Source organism: Pezoporus occidentalis, unplaced genomic scaffold (genome assembly GCF_034315485.1).
Source record: "Pezoporus occidentalis ecotype Australia unplaced genomic scaffold, CSIRO_AGI_Poc_V1 ctg6, whole genome shotgun sequence".
NCBI classification, from domain to species: domain Eukaryota; kingdom Metazoa; phylum Chordata; class Aves; order Psittaciformes; family Psittacidae; genus Pezoporus; species Pezoporus occidentalis.
The window spans coordinates 6,375,388-6,392,830 of NW_026915943.1; the positions used below are offsets into that span (position 1 = coordinate 6,375,388).

The 17,443-nt window shown below is 44.4% G+C and overlaps 1 protein-coding gene across 4 annotated transcripts; it reads left to right on the forward strand.

Moving 5' to 3' along the window:
• Window positions 1-201: 201 nt before the first annotated feature.
• Window positions 202-8,718, forward strand: PRSS23 (serine protease 23). Of its 4 annotated transcripts, XR_009968618.1 has the most exons (3): window positions 224-675; window positions 3,212-5,147; window positions 5,178-5,552. XR_009968618.1 is itself a non-coding variant. In XM_062639273.1 (2 exons), the coding sequence occupies exon 2, from the start codon at window positions 5,572-5,574 to the stop codon at window positions 6,688-6,690; it is 1,119 nt and encodes a 372-aa protein (XP_062495257.1). In that variant the 5' UTR covers window positions 489-675; window positions 5,559-5,571; the 3' UTR covers window positions 6,691-8,718. The 4 variants fall into 4 exon arrangements, 2 of the variants coding, with proteins under 2 accessions (XP_062495257.1, XP_062495258.1); XR_009968617.1 differs by having other exon boundaries at window positions 202-675; window positions 3,212-5,552; XM_062639273.1 differs by lacking the exons at window positions 3,212-5,147; window positions 5,178-5,552 and adding an exon at window positions 5,559-8,718 and having other exon boundaries at window positions 489-675.
• Window positions 8,719-17,443: the final 8,725 nt, after the last annotated feature.

The window sequence follows — 17,443 nt, forward strand, 5'->3', positions numbered from 1 at the left end:
GTGGAGTTAAAACACACTGCAGGAGTTTTTGCCTTCTTGGCTCCCCTCGCCTCTTTTCTTGCCAGCTATCATTATAAGGATTCAAGAAGGACGAGTAATTAAAACCCGTGCAAAGAATGTGTCTGACAACTACGTTCAAATATGAGGCAACAGAGGTGACAGACCACAAAGATCCTCATGCCCTGTAATGGCGGCAGGGACCCCAGGGGGTTCACCCTCTGAGGTGGCCGGGCCACACCACTGCGGTGAGGGGATGGCGATCCCTGAGCTGCCCACAGTGCCGGGAACCCGCGAATAAAAATCGAAGATGAGGAAAAGAAGTATGGTTTTCCTCAGGAAATCAATCAAAACGGCATGAAAAGAGGAAAACAAGGGGGTGCCGGCCTGAAGGGCGCACTGGGGCGGCGGCCTGCGCTGAGGGGCGGCCTCGGCCTCAGCCCCTGCGCGGCCTCCAAGGGCGGGCTGTGGGGCGGGAGGGGAAAGGAGCGGAGGGGAACGGGGCTCAGCAGCGGCGGCGGCCGGAGCCACCTGCGGTAGGCGCCGCTCCGCCCCACACCGCTCCGCCCCGCTCCGCTCGGAGCGCGCCTCTGAGGGAAGGCGCCCGGCGGGAGGGATGGGACCGGCCCCGCCACCTGCCTGAGCGGCTCCGGGACGCGCCGCCGCCGCGGGGAGCTGGTAGGTAGCGGGTTCCGGAGGGTGAGGGTCACCCAGGGGGGGACACAGGGGAGCCCGGCGCGGCACAGCCCGGCTGCGGGAGCCGCTGTCCTTGTGCGGGACCAGAGCTGCGCTTTTAACCCGCTCCCATCACCGGCAGCGCAATGGGCGGACAATGGGGATGGAGGGAGCTGCCGTTCCCCGCCCGTCCCGCTGCGGGTGCTGGCCGGGGCTGCGAGCCCCGCCGCTCTCTGCTGGCTGTGACCAACTTCGAAGAGGCTGCTAAAACAGCCGATAAAAGATTCGCCTTTGCTGCGTTTCGCACTCGGGAGGCATCAGAAGGAGCTTCTGGGTTAAGCCGCTGCGGTCCTGTACTTCAGTACATCTCCGTGACCCAAAACATCGGTATTTTGGGGGTTTTACTTAAGAAATACATGATGATGTGTTCAGCGAAGCGGCTGCTGGAGCCTGCGGGGGTTGTTCGGCTCCTGCCCCTTCGCTCGGGTGGTTGGTAGCGCTGGGGATGCGTGTCCTTGTTCACAGCTTGTATTCCAGCTGACCGTCACCTTTGGCTCTTGTACCCTGAAACCGAAGCTGCTTTAGGAGAGGGAAAGAGGAAAGAAAGGAGGCAGTCAGATCACTCCGTAGGAATCAGACTAAGTGGTAAACACATAGCACAATCCCTTTCCTGCGTGTGTGCGTGTCACTGACACAAGTGTCAGGATCCCGTTGTGTGTGTTAACAGACACCCCTGGCCTGTCAGGACCAAAGCTGGTTTCAGGTTTTCCGAACATCTCTTCTTACAGCGGGTGAGGCAGGGTAACTCACACCACCCCCAGCATCGCGGGCTAATAGAGATGTTGGATTTTGATGGCTGCAAGGCTTCTGTACTTCTTAAAAGCAGAACTCAATTATTGTTGCTGTGTTTTGACAAGTTCTCAGTGACTAAGAGGAGCAGCGGAGGTATTTTGGCACTCCAGTGACAGTGCTTTAGTTCACCTTTGTAATTTGGGTCGGGGCAGGTTTTTCCCTCCTGCTGTCTTAGTTTTAATTTCTCCGTTTGTTTTCTTTTGCCATGTTAATCACTCTGGCTTCCAGCTCCGGGAAAAAAACTTTCTTCATTTCAAAAATGTAATGGAGCCTCTTCGGTTCACAGCCTTTCCTACTGGATGTTCCAGGATTTATTGTTATTTACCATCTTACTACGGGAACCACCCCTGAAGTGGTGAACTCCTCCAGGAAAATTACTTGCTTATTAGCAAATGATTCATGCCCGTCCCGAACAAGGCAGTTCTCTTTCACCACCGTTTCTCTCAGGGTGTGAATGCCCATAGCAGGCAGGAAAATGTGCCTGTGAAGTGTTTCAGCAGTGTGGGGAGCCCCGGGGTAGCTGTCACTGTTTCCATTCTCTAAACCATTTTAATGCCATTAGCAAGTGTGATTATGTACAAACCGCTTTCTAGGGGGTTCCGAGGCTGGATATCAGAGCAGGGCTTTGTACTGAGTCAAAGGGTGGATTGAGTTTATGACACAGTTGAAATGGGAACAGAAGAGCAGTGCTACAGTAGAGCCGCACGTCGTTAATTCATTCAGTATCGGTTTGTGATAGCTGCTGGGGGAAGTCCTCGCTTCTTACTGGTTTGTTCTATTTGAGAACATCTCTCAGGGTCACCATGAGTATGTAGCTGAACACAGAGGGTGTTAACCCTGGGTTGTTTTTTTTTGCTGCTTTTTGAGTTTTGTTGAAAACAGGAAAAGAGAAAGGAAAAGAAAAGAAGAGCATAACTGGTAGGTCTCTCTTTAAATTTAGGTTGCTCTTTATATTCCTTCATTTTTTTCTGCTTAACTATTTTTCAAAGAGGAGGCATCTCCACAGAAAGAGGTACTATGCTCTGTTTTGGCATCCTGTTATAAAAAAGACATATTTATTCTCTTTACTGCATCACAGAGCTGATTTATTACCATTTCTGTCTCCAGATGTGATGTGACTATGAAGACTTCAGTAAATGCCTTAATTTGTGAGCACTGTTTAGCTTCTATGGTCTGGTATATCCTCAAAACTGTATTCTATTAGGTTTTAATAGCATTTGACATAACAGCAAAGTTTTGTGGCTGATGAAAAGGCTGTTTTATCATTATCATAGATTTATCATCAGCGTGATCATAGCACAGAAGCAACAGGGGAGGGGTGTGGGAAGGCTTGCTCAGAGGCATAAAGTGGAGTAAGGACCACTTTAGAGCACAGCACAGATACCATCTCCCGAAGCCTTCTTTTGGGATCAGTTTAAGTCGCAGCTGCTGTCTCGCTCTTTTCATAGAGCGGCTGCCCTCTACTGATTGAAACTGCCTATTCTGTGCTGGCGCTGCTGCAGGGCTGATGGTAGCGATATTGCAGGGAGAAGTAATTTCTCAGCCCAGATGATGCTCTCGGAGGAAGCAGCGAAGTTTCTGGTCACACACAGCCCCTTCATCAGGTCGCTGTGCTGACAGGCACGAGGGAATCTTGCTGCTTGTGCAAATAGCAACTGACAAGGCGCTTCTGATTTCCCCCTGCTAGCTAAATAAACCAGCCAAAGGCCAGCACTGGCTCTGTGAGCATGGGTGACTTTTAGATCCAAGAAGAAGCATGAGTGAGTGGTGCAGTTTAGATGCATATTCCTTTATCATGAATGCTTCAAATGTAATTTGTGGCAATGACTTTGACATGAGGCAGATGAGAGCAGACTGCTTATAAATATATTCTCTTAATGATGGGATCTGCTACCTAAGGAACAGCATAACTGGGATTTAGTCTGCTGTCAGCTTCTAACTGGGAGACCAGTAAACGTTTCTGCATACAGCCCTCACTGTCACAGGTAGGACAGCTAACAGTTGACTTGCACTAGTATATATTTTCTTTGTGGGGATGGAGTAGTATCATTTGTTGCTGTTACCTTCTTTTTCTGTGTTTTCCTAATCACTGTTATTCATGAGTATGTTTGATAATACAGTAGGGCCATCCTTACACCAATGTGAGACCATCTTATTTCATAGCTTACAAAACCCAGCCACATCCAATATTAATCTCTGCCGTGGAAGGAGCCAGAGGAGCTGATGATTTTCCTAGAATACATAAGCAAGTATTTTCCACTTTAGGGAGATCCAAAATGATGCAATTCTGGTTCATGTTTAAAATGGCCTGTATTTTCCAGCATGACTTGCCCATCAGGTGTAAAGCGGCACATTTGATAGAGTTTAACCCTTCTAGAACAAAATGCATCCCTTTAAAGATGCTCTGTTTGTTAAAGAAAAAAATACCAAGAGAATGTCTGGTCACTTCTGGAAGAATCATAGAATGAAGACCTTTAAGATCATCAAGTTCAACCCTTACCCCAGCACTGCCAAGCCCACCACTAAACCATGTCACTAAGGGCCTCATCTACATGGTTTTTGAACACTTCCAGGGATGGTGACTCCAGCACTGCCCTGGGCAGCCTGTTCCAATGCCTGAGCACCCTTTTGGGGAAGAAATTTTTCCTCATGTCGAGTCTAAACCTCCCCTGGTGCAGCTTGAGGCCATTTCCTCTTGTCTTATTGCTTGTTACTTGGGAAAAGAGTCAGTACCTGCCTTTGTGGGCATCAGTAGCATCAGCTCTATTCACTTACATCTGGTTCTTGGAATGGGAATGTTTTGATATCCTGCATGAGTCAATTGGTATTCTGAATACTGTGTGCTTTATCTGTAGCCCCCATTCCTAAACAGGATGCTACCAGCAATAGGTAGCAGTGTTTGAGTTGGACACCTTTGGACTTTAGCAGTCTGTAGCTTGTGAAGTCTTTTTCAGTGCACCTTAGGGATGGAGTATTCCTACAAAAAGTATTGGAAAGAAGGATTTTTCCATTTTATTCTTAGATAGCTGTGGTTATCTCCTGCGTGATTTGCTTTGGTTTCCTGGTTTGAGGTATTTCAGGAATGATCCTGCACTTGTGATCAGTGTAACCTCAGCAGGATTTTAAACATGTGTAAGCTCAACATAATAGTGAAGTATTGTTTGAATACTCTTTGTGTGAGAGAGATCCTGCCTGCCTTCTTACCCAGGGCAATGCCTCCTGCTGCGATTCAGCTGTATGGCTAATTTTCAAATGAACTAAAGTTACACATTTTCTTGACGCAGCCCTAGTGCACGCTGTTCTCTGCAGTCTGAGGCACTCTGCCTGTGGTTCATAAACACATTTACAGTCCCATTTGCCTCCTTGTGCTCAGAGGGGGCTGGGTTGCATTAGTAATTAATTGAGTTTCTAAAGGAATAAGGCAGTATGCTAACTGAAGATTCCATTGAGAATTGTAAATTCACTTCATTAGCTGGCCTCGTGCCAGAACTCATACCACTCTTTCTCATGTAAGCCTAGGGGAGAGCAAATGCTACATGGAGCAGAAAACTTTGTCTGCTATGAGTTGCAAGGGGAAGCAAATCTCCTGTGTGGTCCTGTTCTGCAACCCAGCTCCCATCCAGGTTATCTTCTTTGTCCACCCTCCTGTCCAGGTTATCTTCTTTGTCCACCCTCCTGTTCCTGCCATCAGCTTGATGTCTCTGGCAGGAGCTATGGTTTCTGAATTCAGGAATTCACAGGTCTGAATTTGCTTTACTCTGTGTGAAGACAAGCACTAGAACTCCTCACTGGTGTCAGCTGGATGTTGGTGGCTCAGCACACCTAAGGGTTAAATGCCCTGTTTCAGTGTTAACCTGGAGCACTTGTTTCAGGATACAGGTTAAGGCATTAGCTTAACTCTGAAAAAAGTACTTAATGATAGTTGGCTCCAGTCAAATCACTTACTATTTTATACCTTTATGCCATTACTTAGCAAGGTAGATTAATCTTGCAACGTTTATGTGAGTAACTGGACTTTCTTTTGCTTTCCACAGACCGGCATTCAGAATGGCAGGCTTGTCCACTTTAATCCTCCTTTTGTGTGCTGCTAAAGATGTGATGCCCTCCAGTTCTCACTGGAAGCCAACTTGGCCATCTTACAGAGTTCCAGTTATCCTGCCACAGTCTACTCTTAACTTGGACAAACCACAGTTTGATGCAGAAGCCAGACTGGAAGTGGTATCTCCATGTGGCCCAGCATGCCACAAAAGTTCTCCTCTGCCAACTTATGAAGAAGTAAAGAACTACCTGTCCTATGAAACCTTATATGCTAATGGTAGCCTCACTGAAACAGAGGTGGGCATATATATTCTGAGCAACAGTGGTGATGGGTCTCAAGGCAAATCTCGAACTAAGAGGCAGATCTATGGCTATGACAGCAGGTTTAGCATTTTTGGGAAAGACTTCTTGTTGAACTACCCATTCTCCACATCGGTGAAGCTATCTACAGGTTGCACGGGCACACTGGTGGCTGAAAAGCATGTTCTTACTGCAGCTCATTGCATCCATGATGGGAAGAGTTATGTCAAAGGAGCTCAGAAACTGCGGGTGGGGTTCCTAAAGCCCAAACTGAAAGATGGCAGCAAAGGAGCCAATATCACCAACTCAGCAATGCCTGAGAAAATGAAATTCCAGTGGATCCGAGTGAAACGGACACATGTCCCCAAAGGTTGGATCAAAGGCAATGCCAATGACATTGGCATGGATTATGACTATGCCTTGTTGGAGCTGAAGAAGCCTCATAAAAGAAAGTTTATGAAGATAGGTGTGAGCCCACCAGCGAGACACTTGCCTGGAGGGAGGATTCACTTCTCTGGCTATGACAATGATCGCCCAGGAAACCTGGTTTACCGCTTCTGTGATGTCAAAGATGAAACATACGACCTGTTGTACCAGCAGTGCGATGCCCAGCCGGGTGCCAGTGGGTCTGGGGTGTACGTGAGGATGTGGAAGAGGCAGGACCACAAATGGGAGCGTAAAATTATTGGCATATTTTCAGGCCATCAGTGGGTGGACATGAATGGCACCCCACAGGATTTCAATGTAGCTGTTCGCATCACCCCCCTCAAATACGCACAGATCTGTTACTGGATCAAAGGCAACTACCTTGACTGCAGGGAAGGATAAAGACAATGAAACTCCTTGAAAGCACTTAATGACTGGTTTTAATTACTCACCTGAGGAAAGTCTAGACTTTTGCTGCAAATGTCTGTGAGATGGTCTTGTAACGTGGGGATGCGAACCTTGTTCTTAGGAGAGGGGCTGTGCGGTGCTGCCATTACAGCTCAACACTGGGGAGAAAGGGACGTTGGGTGGGGAGGGAGCAGGTGGACTTGTTGAATTTGCAGCTCAGAAACTCAAGATTAATTAGGGGCGGATCAGTAAACAGCATGAAATCAGAACCGTCTCCAAAGAATCTTATAAAAGGGACGCTGTCGACTATCTCATGTCTGCAATGTTTGTTTTAATAAATCCTAGGATTAGTAGAAATGCTTTGATCTGAACTTTAAAAGAAAATATTTCTATGCTGTTGGGGGCTTAAGAGGGGCATTTAATGGTGTTTGCAACCCAAACATCACAGCTTTGTGTTCCTGCATGAGAAAGGGAGTGTGAAAAGGGCAAGGCATGCGCTGTGGGAGATGAACGCCACACAAATAGCGTGAAGGGTAAATAACTGTGTAACATTTCTAACCTTCTTTTGGCCTGAGTGATTTGAGACTTTATTAGTAACAGAGTTAAGAAAAATGCTGTTTGAGCAAACAGACCTTGGTGTTGCAAGGACTTGACTGTGAAGATGATTTTGGTCATATGAGTAGTGCCATTGCATCCTGCCTTGGGAAACACAAATTGTACGTAGGATTAATCATTGTGGAGATGGGGCATAGTCTTACATCTAGCAGGGTCCCTATGGATATACTGTTACAGAAGGCACATAGGGACAGAGTCTTGTTTTCTGTTTATGACCTACTTAGATCCTTTAAGGAAAAAACTTGTGTCAGCAGCTCAGATTTTCAAAGGAAAGCCTGTCTGTGGTCTTGATGGCCATCTGAATTGCTGCCAGAAAAGCAGGTAAAGAGGAGAGCAGGACTAAAGGGTTCTACTGAGTTTTCCCACTTTTTGTTGAAGATACATGCTGTTCTACCTATACCAGGTAGAGGGACACTGGATTTATAAGTGTCTCTATTGTAGCCCTTTGACAGTGTAGTTTGTGTGGCATCTTGACCTGCATTTCTCATGTTGTTTGGGGTAGAAATCCTCCTCCCCATCAAACTGTCTAGTTACAAATAATTCTTGGGAAGTGCACAGTTCAGTAATACTGCAGCTGGAATGGAGCCACGTTATAGGGTGCAGTCTGAGTTTGCTATGAAGCGGTGCTCTGCTCTCTCTTATAGATAACAGTGACTCATGTTTTTACTGTAGCAGAAGTGGAGTTTAAAACAAGAGCTGTCTTTTACAGATAAAATCAGTGCAGCCAAATACCGGTAGCTCAGCAAACAGCATTGGGAAGTCAATGTGGTTTGTACAAACAGTGTTTCTCAGGTGGGTTGTGCCACTGTGTTACAGTAACATGGTTCAGTACATGCTGCCATGCCAATATTACTTTTTTCGACAGGAGGATAGATACTGGCTCCAGTTCCAGTTTCTCTTCCATCCATCTCTCACTGTCTCCTTACCAAGTTGCCCATGGCTCTTGGTGCTGTGGGGCAAATGCAAGGCCATGGTGTGAAATGGCAGAGCTGGGAAGGAATGAATCTAAGGAGAGCTTCCCTGTGCTATAAGAATACAAGGAAAATCCTAAATCAGCTAAGCCTTTCTTACACTCTACTAATTACTATGGCATTTGTAAACATATGCCTGATGGTGCTTTATCTTTGTGATGGCTTTGGCTCTAGTTCTGAAAAACAGTTTTGCTAGAGCTGTCTGTGATTATTGTTATTATAGATGCAGCGTGCAAAACAATTGGACCCTCATGTGGGCTTTTGGTGCATTCAGATACAAGCAGTTGCTAATGCTTTGAAATATGAATAATCACCATATGTACCTGATGGTCTTTTTCTGCCTTTTTATTTTAATTTCCTTTACTCTATGGCTGTTCTCTGGAGCACTTTTTTTTGAATGTATCACAGTGAATAAAGAAAAGTTATGGAATTCCAATGCAGACAGTCTTGTATTTGTGCTATACTTGGGTTGCACTTTCAATCTCATTTCAGTTACTTATTTGTAAAGAGAGATACAAAACAAATTTATTAATATCCTTAATACTGTTTATTTTCCTTCAATTTTCTTTTGTCCTCACCTGTTTGTTGTTTTTAGGTCATTTCTTTTTTTCAGTAGGTTTAATTATTCTGTCTTTGGATGGTAATAATCAATCTTAGCTTTTATACAATCATTGCAGTTCCAAAGCCAGTCAAAAGCTCAAATTACTCAGAGCTGAAAATAACCTCTTAGACCAAAAAGTCACATTCTTTTTATTAACTTTAGGGTCAATAAACTATGGAGGAATTTGAACCAGTCATAAGGTCATAAATCATGTCCGTCTTCTTTTTCTTTTAGTTGATGCAGGAAGAAAAAAGTTCCTCTGACACCAGCAGTGAGACCCACAGTTCTTAGAGGAACACTGGAGTGCAGAAATGTTCTGCTCTGATTTGGGAAATGCTACTTCTACAACTTTCCTTATCTCTGGGTGTGTACACTACGTCATGTGGGCTTGGCAGCGTCAGTCCTGGTTTACTGGGCATATTTCCCATCCACTGGCCCTGTGTTCTCAACTGCTTTACTGGATTGTAGATTAAGATTTTTTTTCATGGAATCATAGAATCATTTAGATTGGAAAAGTCCTATAAGATCATCAGGGCCAACTGTTGTTCTCACACTAAGACCACCACTAAACAAACCACGCCTACATGTCTTTTTTGATGGTGACTCAACCACTTCCCTGGGCAGCCTGTTCCAATTCCTGACAACCTCTTTGGGGAAGAAATTTTTCCTAATATCCAATCTAAACTTCCCTTGGCACAACTTGAAGCCATTTCCTCTTGTCCTGTTGATTGTTATTTGGGAAAAGAGGCAGACCATCCAGCTCCATCATCCTTTCAGGGCAGTTGTAGAGAGTGATAAGGTCCCCCTGAGCCTTCTCTTCTCCAGACTAAACCCTCCCAGGTCCCTCAGCTGTTCCCTATCACACTTGTACTCCAGGCTCTTCACCAGCTCCGTTGCCTTTCTCTGGCCCTGCTCCAGCACCTCAATGTCTCTCTTGTAGTGAGGGGCCCAGAACTGAACACAGGATTCAAGGTACAGCCTCACCAGTGCCCAGTACAGGGGTAGAGTACATCTCCCATGGTGACTGGCAGAGTGGAGTTGTGCAGAAGGCATATGAGCTAGAGTAATGTTAGCAAGTTGTTTTAAAAATCAAATGTATGGAGCAAGTTGAGTTTAATTAGGGGACGGAGAGTCTCTTTCTAGTGTACACCCTTATGCAAACATTCCAGACTGGTTTTGGAAAGAAAAAAAAATCTCAGATCACATGGGCAGAATTGTGCTAAAAGCTCAGCATTGTTTCACTGTGCCCACCTGAGTTGGTGTAATTTTGCCAGCGTATTCATTCAGCGTGGGGTTGGGCCATTGCTTGGCAGGTTTGGAAACTGCATTCTAAGGATACTTGCTTTGGTGCTGTAAATAGGGCTTTTTTAAAACCAGAACTTTAACCTGTGAGAAAGACAGCTGTGTAGCCAAAATAGCTCATCAAGGAACCACAAGTAACTCAACTATACAGAGGCATGACACTTCATTGTCCAGCTGATGGTGACTGCCACTAATCTGCAGAGCTGAATTGAGTGCCTCGGTATTCTTGTATCCTAAGGCAGGGCAGCAGAGGGGTATAGAGGGGCTGTTCTGGTTGTGAATGGAAAGGATCAAAATCTTCTGCATCTTTAAGCGGCTGACATATGTAGAATTGTGGTTGATGTGACGTAACTTCCTCGGAGAACAGTGTTGGAGGTGGAAGCTGAAGTCTCGAGAAGGCACAGACCACGCCGAGCTCTTCCAGAGCACACAGTGAACTTAGCCTACTGCAGGCTGCAGAGTTATCATCAAGCTTCTTTCTCAGAGGAAAGGTATTTTCCTTGCATCTGTAATTGTTTTGCAGCTGAATTCCCAGGCCTGCCTGGTTAGAGGGCAGCCCTCATCTTAACGTTGCACGCTGAACTCCGAGCAAGTATAATACATGCTTGAAATTCTTGTCCGTGTTTCCACTTAATCTGCCATTTGTTAGCAGAGTTTGGTAGCGTGCCAAGGCAATATGCACAGGCCTTGGGAAGAGAAGCTTTCAAAGAGTGCATAAAGTATGATGGGAGGGTAAAAACCTCTTTGCTTCCCTGGAGCGAAAAGGAAGCGTGGACAGAGAAGAGCAGCAAAGAGTGAAAGGGCAACATGATTCATGTCCCAGGAGCAAGACTCCTAGTGAGCTGATTGCTGTGTATATATGCATATGTATGGGGAGGCTTTCTGAATAATACTGTTGCTTTTCCTTCCGTGTTCTACTAGGCATAGAATAAAAAGGGGTGAGCTGAAGTAAGTTAAGCCTCTTCAAATGAGTGTATAAATACCAAATCTGAACCTGGTGTGCAGCATATACGAGAAGTTTAGACTGTGGCTTGCCTGTAGGTACAGAAGAAAAGCTTCAGTGTCAGTAACATCAGAATCAGGAACTTGCTCTTCTCCCAGGAGATGTTTTCTTCTGTCTCACACAGTGACTATTAGGTTGCTGTTAAAGGCAGTGTGGGCTTTTATGGGTAAATGATTAAACAAGAGAAAAGAAACAACTTAGCATGCCCCAAACACTGATTATACCCAGGATAAAATTAGCGGTGGTGTTAGGACTGTGGATTGATTTTGAATAGGTTGAGTCATGAAGCAGGCTCATAGTGTTTTTATCTGAAGATCTCTAGCAGTAGTTAAGTGGTTGTGGCTCAAGGGGAGACAATGAATGTTCATCTGCAGATTTTTATGGGCGGTGTTTAGTTTTGTACAATAAATTCCATTTAAAAGCCAAGTATGCGTCAGCAGAGATCTACAAGAAGGTAAACGCTTCTACTGCTTCACCAAGCAAGAGCTAATGATATAAAATACTCCTTTTCAATAGCATCTATATTAAAAATATCTGATACCTGTTAACTGCAAATTGCTCATTTCAGGTTTGGAAAGCACTGTTCATGCTGATTTGGTGAGGTGAGAGTATTTTCCTGGCAAGCGTGGCCATCTCCAATGTAAAAAACAGGTTCATGAATTACTGACATGTGATGTGAAGGTTGTTCACTCTTATTGGAGTGGCAGCAGTAATAAGTTATAATAACTTTTTCCAGCTTATCCTAAGCAATTTCCTACAACTATTTTATACCACATGATCATAGATTTGGTGCTTTCCCCCACGTTGCACACATAAAGAAGTTAATTTAATCATGCTTTAGACTTTTTTTTTAAGGGGGTTCATTCTTTACCCATGAAGCCAGGTGTATTTACTGCCTTGGAAAGGTCAGAGAGGACAAAAATGTTCACATTTCAAAAGTTCATCAAAGCCTTGTCTAACATAAAGTCCCACTTGCGAGCTGCAGTTGAGCTGTGTTTGCCATCATACAGAACACAGTAGGTTTAAATGAGGTGGTTTAGATGAGTTTAAACCTGAACAAACAGTTCCTTTTTGGTCTTTTCCCACTGCCTCCATCCTTCTTTTTCTGTTCCTGCTCATTCTTGGAAAAGAAAACATCCCGTGATGAAAAAGAATGGAGATCCTTAAGGAGAAGGGGATAAGGTGCGCTTCAAAAAACCTATTCAACTGGCATGTTTGCTCTTTCTTGCTGCAAAGAGGGTGCCTACCCAATGGTTTGGGACAGGCAGGAGATACTTGCTTTGATTTTGACCAGAAATTTCCACCTGGGTCAAAGAAAACTTTCTGATAAAAACTTGTTCTAAATCAGGATGTTTCAACAAAGCTTTGGTTTCTGTGAACTCCTATTGCAAGCTGTTTCTCTAATGAATTTCCAGTCAGACCTGCTTCAGTTAACTTTTCCTGTGGGGATATTCTGGTCCCCATGGGAAGCAGGGTGGCACACCTTCCTATGGCAGAGGGTTGGAACTCGATGGACTTTAAGGTCCCTTCCAACCCAAATCATTCTGTGATTCTATGATTGTGGCTTATAAACAGCATTCAACACATTTGTCCAAAAGTCATGTTTCACCTGAATTTATGACAGTTGTGTTCATTCTGAATGGAGTGCACAAGGGCTTGTTTCATTGTTGATGGGGAAGGGAGTATATTAGGATGTACGCACCACTGCAGTGTGGGGTCAACTGACCATGGGACCAGAGGCTTGAGAAACAGGTGAAAGGACAGGGGTTTTCTGGCCTCTGCTTCCTCACAAAAGCTTCACTCAGCAACGAAGCGTGGGGTGGAAATAAAGGTCACACTGGGCTTCATCCTGCACCCACCAAAGTCTGCTATTGTGTTGGGTGGGAGCGGGATCCGTGCGCAATGGGATCTGCCACACGGCTTAAATGTCACCAGGCGTGTGGGAGCACTTCTCTCCAGGCAGCCCTTCTGAGGGATCATTGTGGGCAATGAAAGGGCAGGAAAGACTTTTCCAGAGCGTGTGGGTGGGGAAAAGCAGCCCTTCAAGCTGGGAACACATCAGATGTAAGGGTAACTCTGAAACGTCTTGTCCCTGGAGTAGAGGGTTAGGCTGAGCGAGCTCTGCAGGTAGGTGGAGAGCAGCTTTGCCCAGAAGTTTCCTCCCCATCTCTTCCAGAGATGTCTCTGGCTCCAACCAAGCGGAAGGGGGATAGCCACAATCTCACCGTTGTGGATGAATCACTCAATCCCTGCCTCCTGTGGGAAGTAATGGTTTAACAATTCATAAACAAGAAAATAACCTGAAAGAAGCTGTGAGATGTGTTCAGTTCACAGTAGCAGTGAAATCACTGTTTACAAACAGGTACCCTCAAATACCTCTATTTTAACAAGTACCTGTGGCTACTGCTGTCGTTACCAGTGCTAGGAACCTTAACTACCTGGGCTGGACTCAAGCTTGTAGGTACTGTGGAGACATAGAAATTCCCATTTCCCAGGCTTCACCATAAAAACAGACTTTCTGTCTCCTTGTTTTCACTAGACCTCATTCAGGAAACACAATCCCCTTTTAAGTACATGATCTTAAGCTTTGTATAATGAAATATCTTTAGGGTATTTCCCAGTAATCGGCTCCCTGAGTTCTTCCTGTGAGACATTGTGCTGCTCTTCCCAGCTTTGTGTCATCAGTGCATTTCATTAATGTGCTCCTTCTCCTTGTGTGAATGTTATTGGTGAATATATTTAGTTGAAACTGGCTGAGAGTGATGCTTGGGAAACCGCTTGTAACTTCCCTCTACCCCGATGGTTCCCCTTTCAGCACCTTTTGTCTCTGCTTCAGCCAGACCCTTTGGCTAATAATTCCCTATACGGCACCGTTTCAATTGCTTTGCTGAAATCCAGTTAGATGAAGTCCACCAAGACCAATTATTATAAATTAAACTGCTGCTTGAGCAATGCGAAGAATCTGCAATAAATTATGGGCGAAATAGATGGCCTATTTCATCATGCTCATTTTAATCTTTATTTTAATGCTCGCCAGCAAGAATTACATCAGTTAAGATTACAGATTTGGGCCTTGCTTTTGTTAGTGTAATATTATCAGAATAATTGGGACTCTTATGCATCAAAATCTTGAATTTATCTAGATTTCAAGCTTAGGAAAAAGTTGTGTATATTCATTTTTATTAAACTCTAATCCAGACCATAAACACTGCACTGGTTCTCTTTCCTCATATGGCTGATTGTTTAGAAGCTGATAAACCACAGATAACACCTAAGGACACAGCTGTGATTTCTTTATTCTCTATAGCTGCCTTATTTGCATTGTTACTAATCTGATCAGACGCGAGATCTTTATTAGCATCATCATGATGATAAAACAGCTCATTCTTTTGATGTCAGATAAAACACGATTTTGATGTGATTCTGAAGCCAAAAGCCATAAAATCTGCTGTCATAATACCTCCCTTTACACTTGAAAGGGCTGTGAGACATCTGGAAATGGAAGAATCTTTTCTTTTGCCCCATAAAAATAATGTCTCCCTCTTTTTCCTCCCACTTTTGACTCTTGCAGTCTGGAAGGATTACAAAACCAGTCTGTGAAGTTGGCTTTAGTAGAAATCCTCTGTTTGGGGTATGAAATAGTTTGGGTGTTTGAATGGAAGAGTTACATCAGGAATCAAAGTCACAAATTTCATCAACACGAGGTCACACCACCTCCTTCCTTAGGAAACCATATGCCTTGCAATGCATGCTTTCTTTTGTGAAAGATCTGTAGGCTGAAGGTAAAATGGGAACAGGCTGCAGGATTTAATGAACTATTTCACATGATCCCTCTGATTTTAATACATGTGGTGGCTTCAGAGCTCATGGCACTTCACAGGAGGAGTCTTCACTTCGCATTACTTTATATTCTTTAATACACATGGAAATCAAAGTCTGCAACTTTTGAGTTCTGCACAAATTTTTGCTGCTAGTGCATGATATGTGCCTGTGAAATGTTCTTATCAAGGCAGAACATGGTATATTAAAGGCACGTAAAAGAGAAAGCATGGCTTACTTTGATCGTGGGGGCTCTTGTGCTACTTGCCACTGAAGGTTTCCATTTGCTCTTCATCCACCCTATGCAATTTGTTTGGCTTTCAATAAAAATGACAGACAGAATTAATAACAGCCCTGATATCTCATCAGGAGATGCATTCCAAAAATATCTGTCTATCTACACAGTGAGTGTATGAAAGCCTATGTAGGATCCTTGTCAATAAAATCCTTCTGCTTCATTCAGAGAGATTTTCCATTAGCTTGAGAAATGCTTTCCTCATTACGATGCTTTCCCTTCAAGCATCCAGAAAGATACCGAAGGTAACTGATTGCTTCAAAGGAATAAACCTTTCACACTACTACTGCCAACGTTTGCCTTTTGTTCATTAAAAGAATGTTCCCTGTGGCAAAGGATGAGGTGATGTTGTAATGCTCTGGGACACCCTGGAGAAAGCACGTGGTAGTGTTTAATTAAGAAGTTTAATCAGTGTACATCAATCTTGAATGAAAGCTGCTTGGGCCAAAAGGATGCTCACATTTCTGAACTTTGGAACATTCTGGAGATTGAAAATTTAAACTGTGCTAAATCTGGTACCCACAGTGGTAAGCAGCGCACATGGAGCATGGATTTACCCCATGGACACCGCATCACTTGGGCTAAATCAGAAACTGCATCACTAGATGGTTGGGGTTTTCTTGAGGATGGACCAGCTCTGTAGCTAGGGATGGGAGTTATCTTTGTCCCTATACTTCTCAGACACTTCCTGGCAACAAAGGGATGGTTAAACTTAGGACTCTCGGATTCCAATCTCTGCCCTAATCAGCAGAAATTCCTCTGTATATTTTCATGCCAAGTTTTATCTTGCCTGATGCACTCCACTTTCTTCCTCATCACTACCATCTGGCGCTGGAGATGTTCCACTTTGTGTTGTCTAAACTGGTTATCAGAGAGTTAATGAGTACCTGGATAACACAGGATGGAGACATGCTCCATCCCTCCCACACGTCCTGTCCTGTTTAGTCAGTGGGATTTCCCCCTCTCCTCAGCTGTATTTGTGATGCAGTAAAAATAGATCAGCGGAGTTCCATGAGTATCGTGAGTGGAGTTTACTTTTAATCAAACTATGTGGTCTTTTTACAAAATCAGTGACAAAACTGCTATTGAATACCTTTGAAGTTCATCATAGCCTGCAACCTCAAATGCTCTAACAAAACAGATCCATTAAAGCTTTTAGCTAAGAGATAAGGTGAGTAATAGAAGCCTGGCAACAAAGCTGGCTCCATTTGCTTCAGAGTGTTGGACAACTCTTCAAATGCCAGTGGGCATGAGCAAGCCCAGCCTAGGATGGAAGGAAGATAACATGGCTGGATACAACCCATTCTCAAGAAGACCCAAGTGATGAGGGAGCAACCTTCTCACAAAAAAAAATCATAGTTTTTTGTCAATAGTGTCAAGACAAGGACTGTTTTTATGTCAGAAATGGAAATACCTGGCAGGTGCTGTGTGGTTGGGTACCAGCAAGTTGAAAGCAAGACTCTGATCTCTTAAACTGTGTGGGATTTATGTCCTGTGGGATCCAGCTACTAGACCATGTCTATCACAAGGTGATAGGTGACGTTCAGCCATTCCTCTTGACTGATGACTGTCCAAACATCAAGAGCTGTTTCTGGTAAGGTCAAAGTTAAGAGCTGTCTACGAAAGTGCTAGACCAGCAGGCTGGTAAGAGCAGGTCTCTGCCTGGAGACAGCCTGTCTACCTTAGGGAGGAGCTGACCCATAAATCAGTAAAAGGCCCATCCAGACAGGAAAAAAAGCTGTAATTAGAGGTTAAAAACATAAGGTCGGGGTACACAGGTTTGTGTGAATGTGCCAAACCAGAACCCCTCTCCATCCCTGCACTATTTCAGTGGGAAATACTCCTCTGCTTATGTGAAACACTAAATGAAGATGCAAGTTCCTTGGAGAAGACAGTGAATGCAAGATCTTCTTTCTTCCAGGCTCACTTACCAGGTTCTCAGTCCAGTCCCCACCTCCTTCCACTGCCAGTTACCTTTTTACTGGCTTTTCTTCCTCTTTTTAAGCTCACCCCTTTACCTGTTCTGGTTCCTATCACCAGTGGTCTGATCTGGCTCACCTCCCCACAGAGACAGGAGAGGAGGATATACTGGGCATGCATTCGCTTTTTCCCCTCTATGTCGTCTCTGCATTGCCTCTAAA

What these genes read in the sequence shown, in the direction of transcription:
- PRSS23 (XM_062639273.1), top strand. Translation starts at nt 5,572, where the DNA reads ATGGCAGGCTTGTCCACTTTAATCCTCCTTTTGTGTGCTGCTAAAGAT.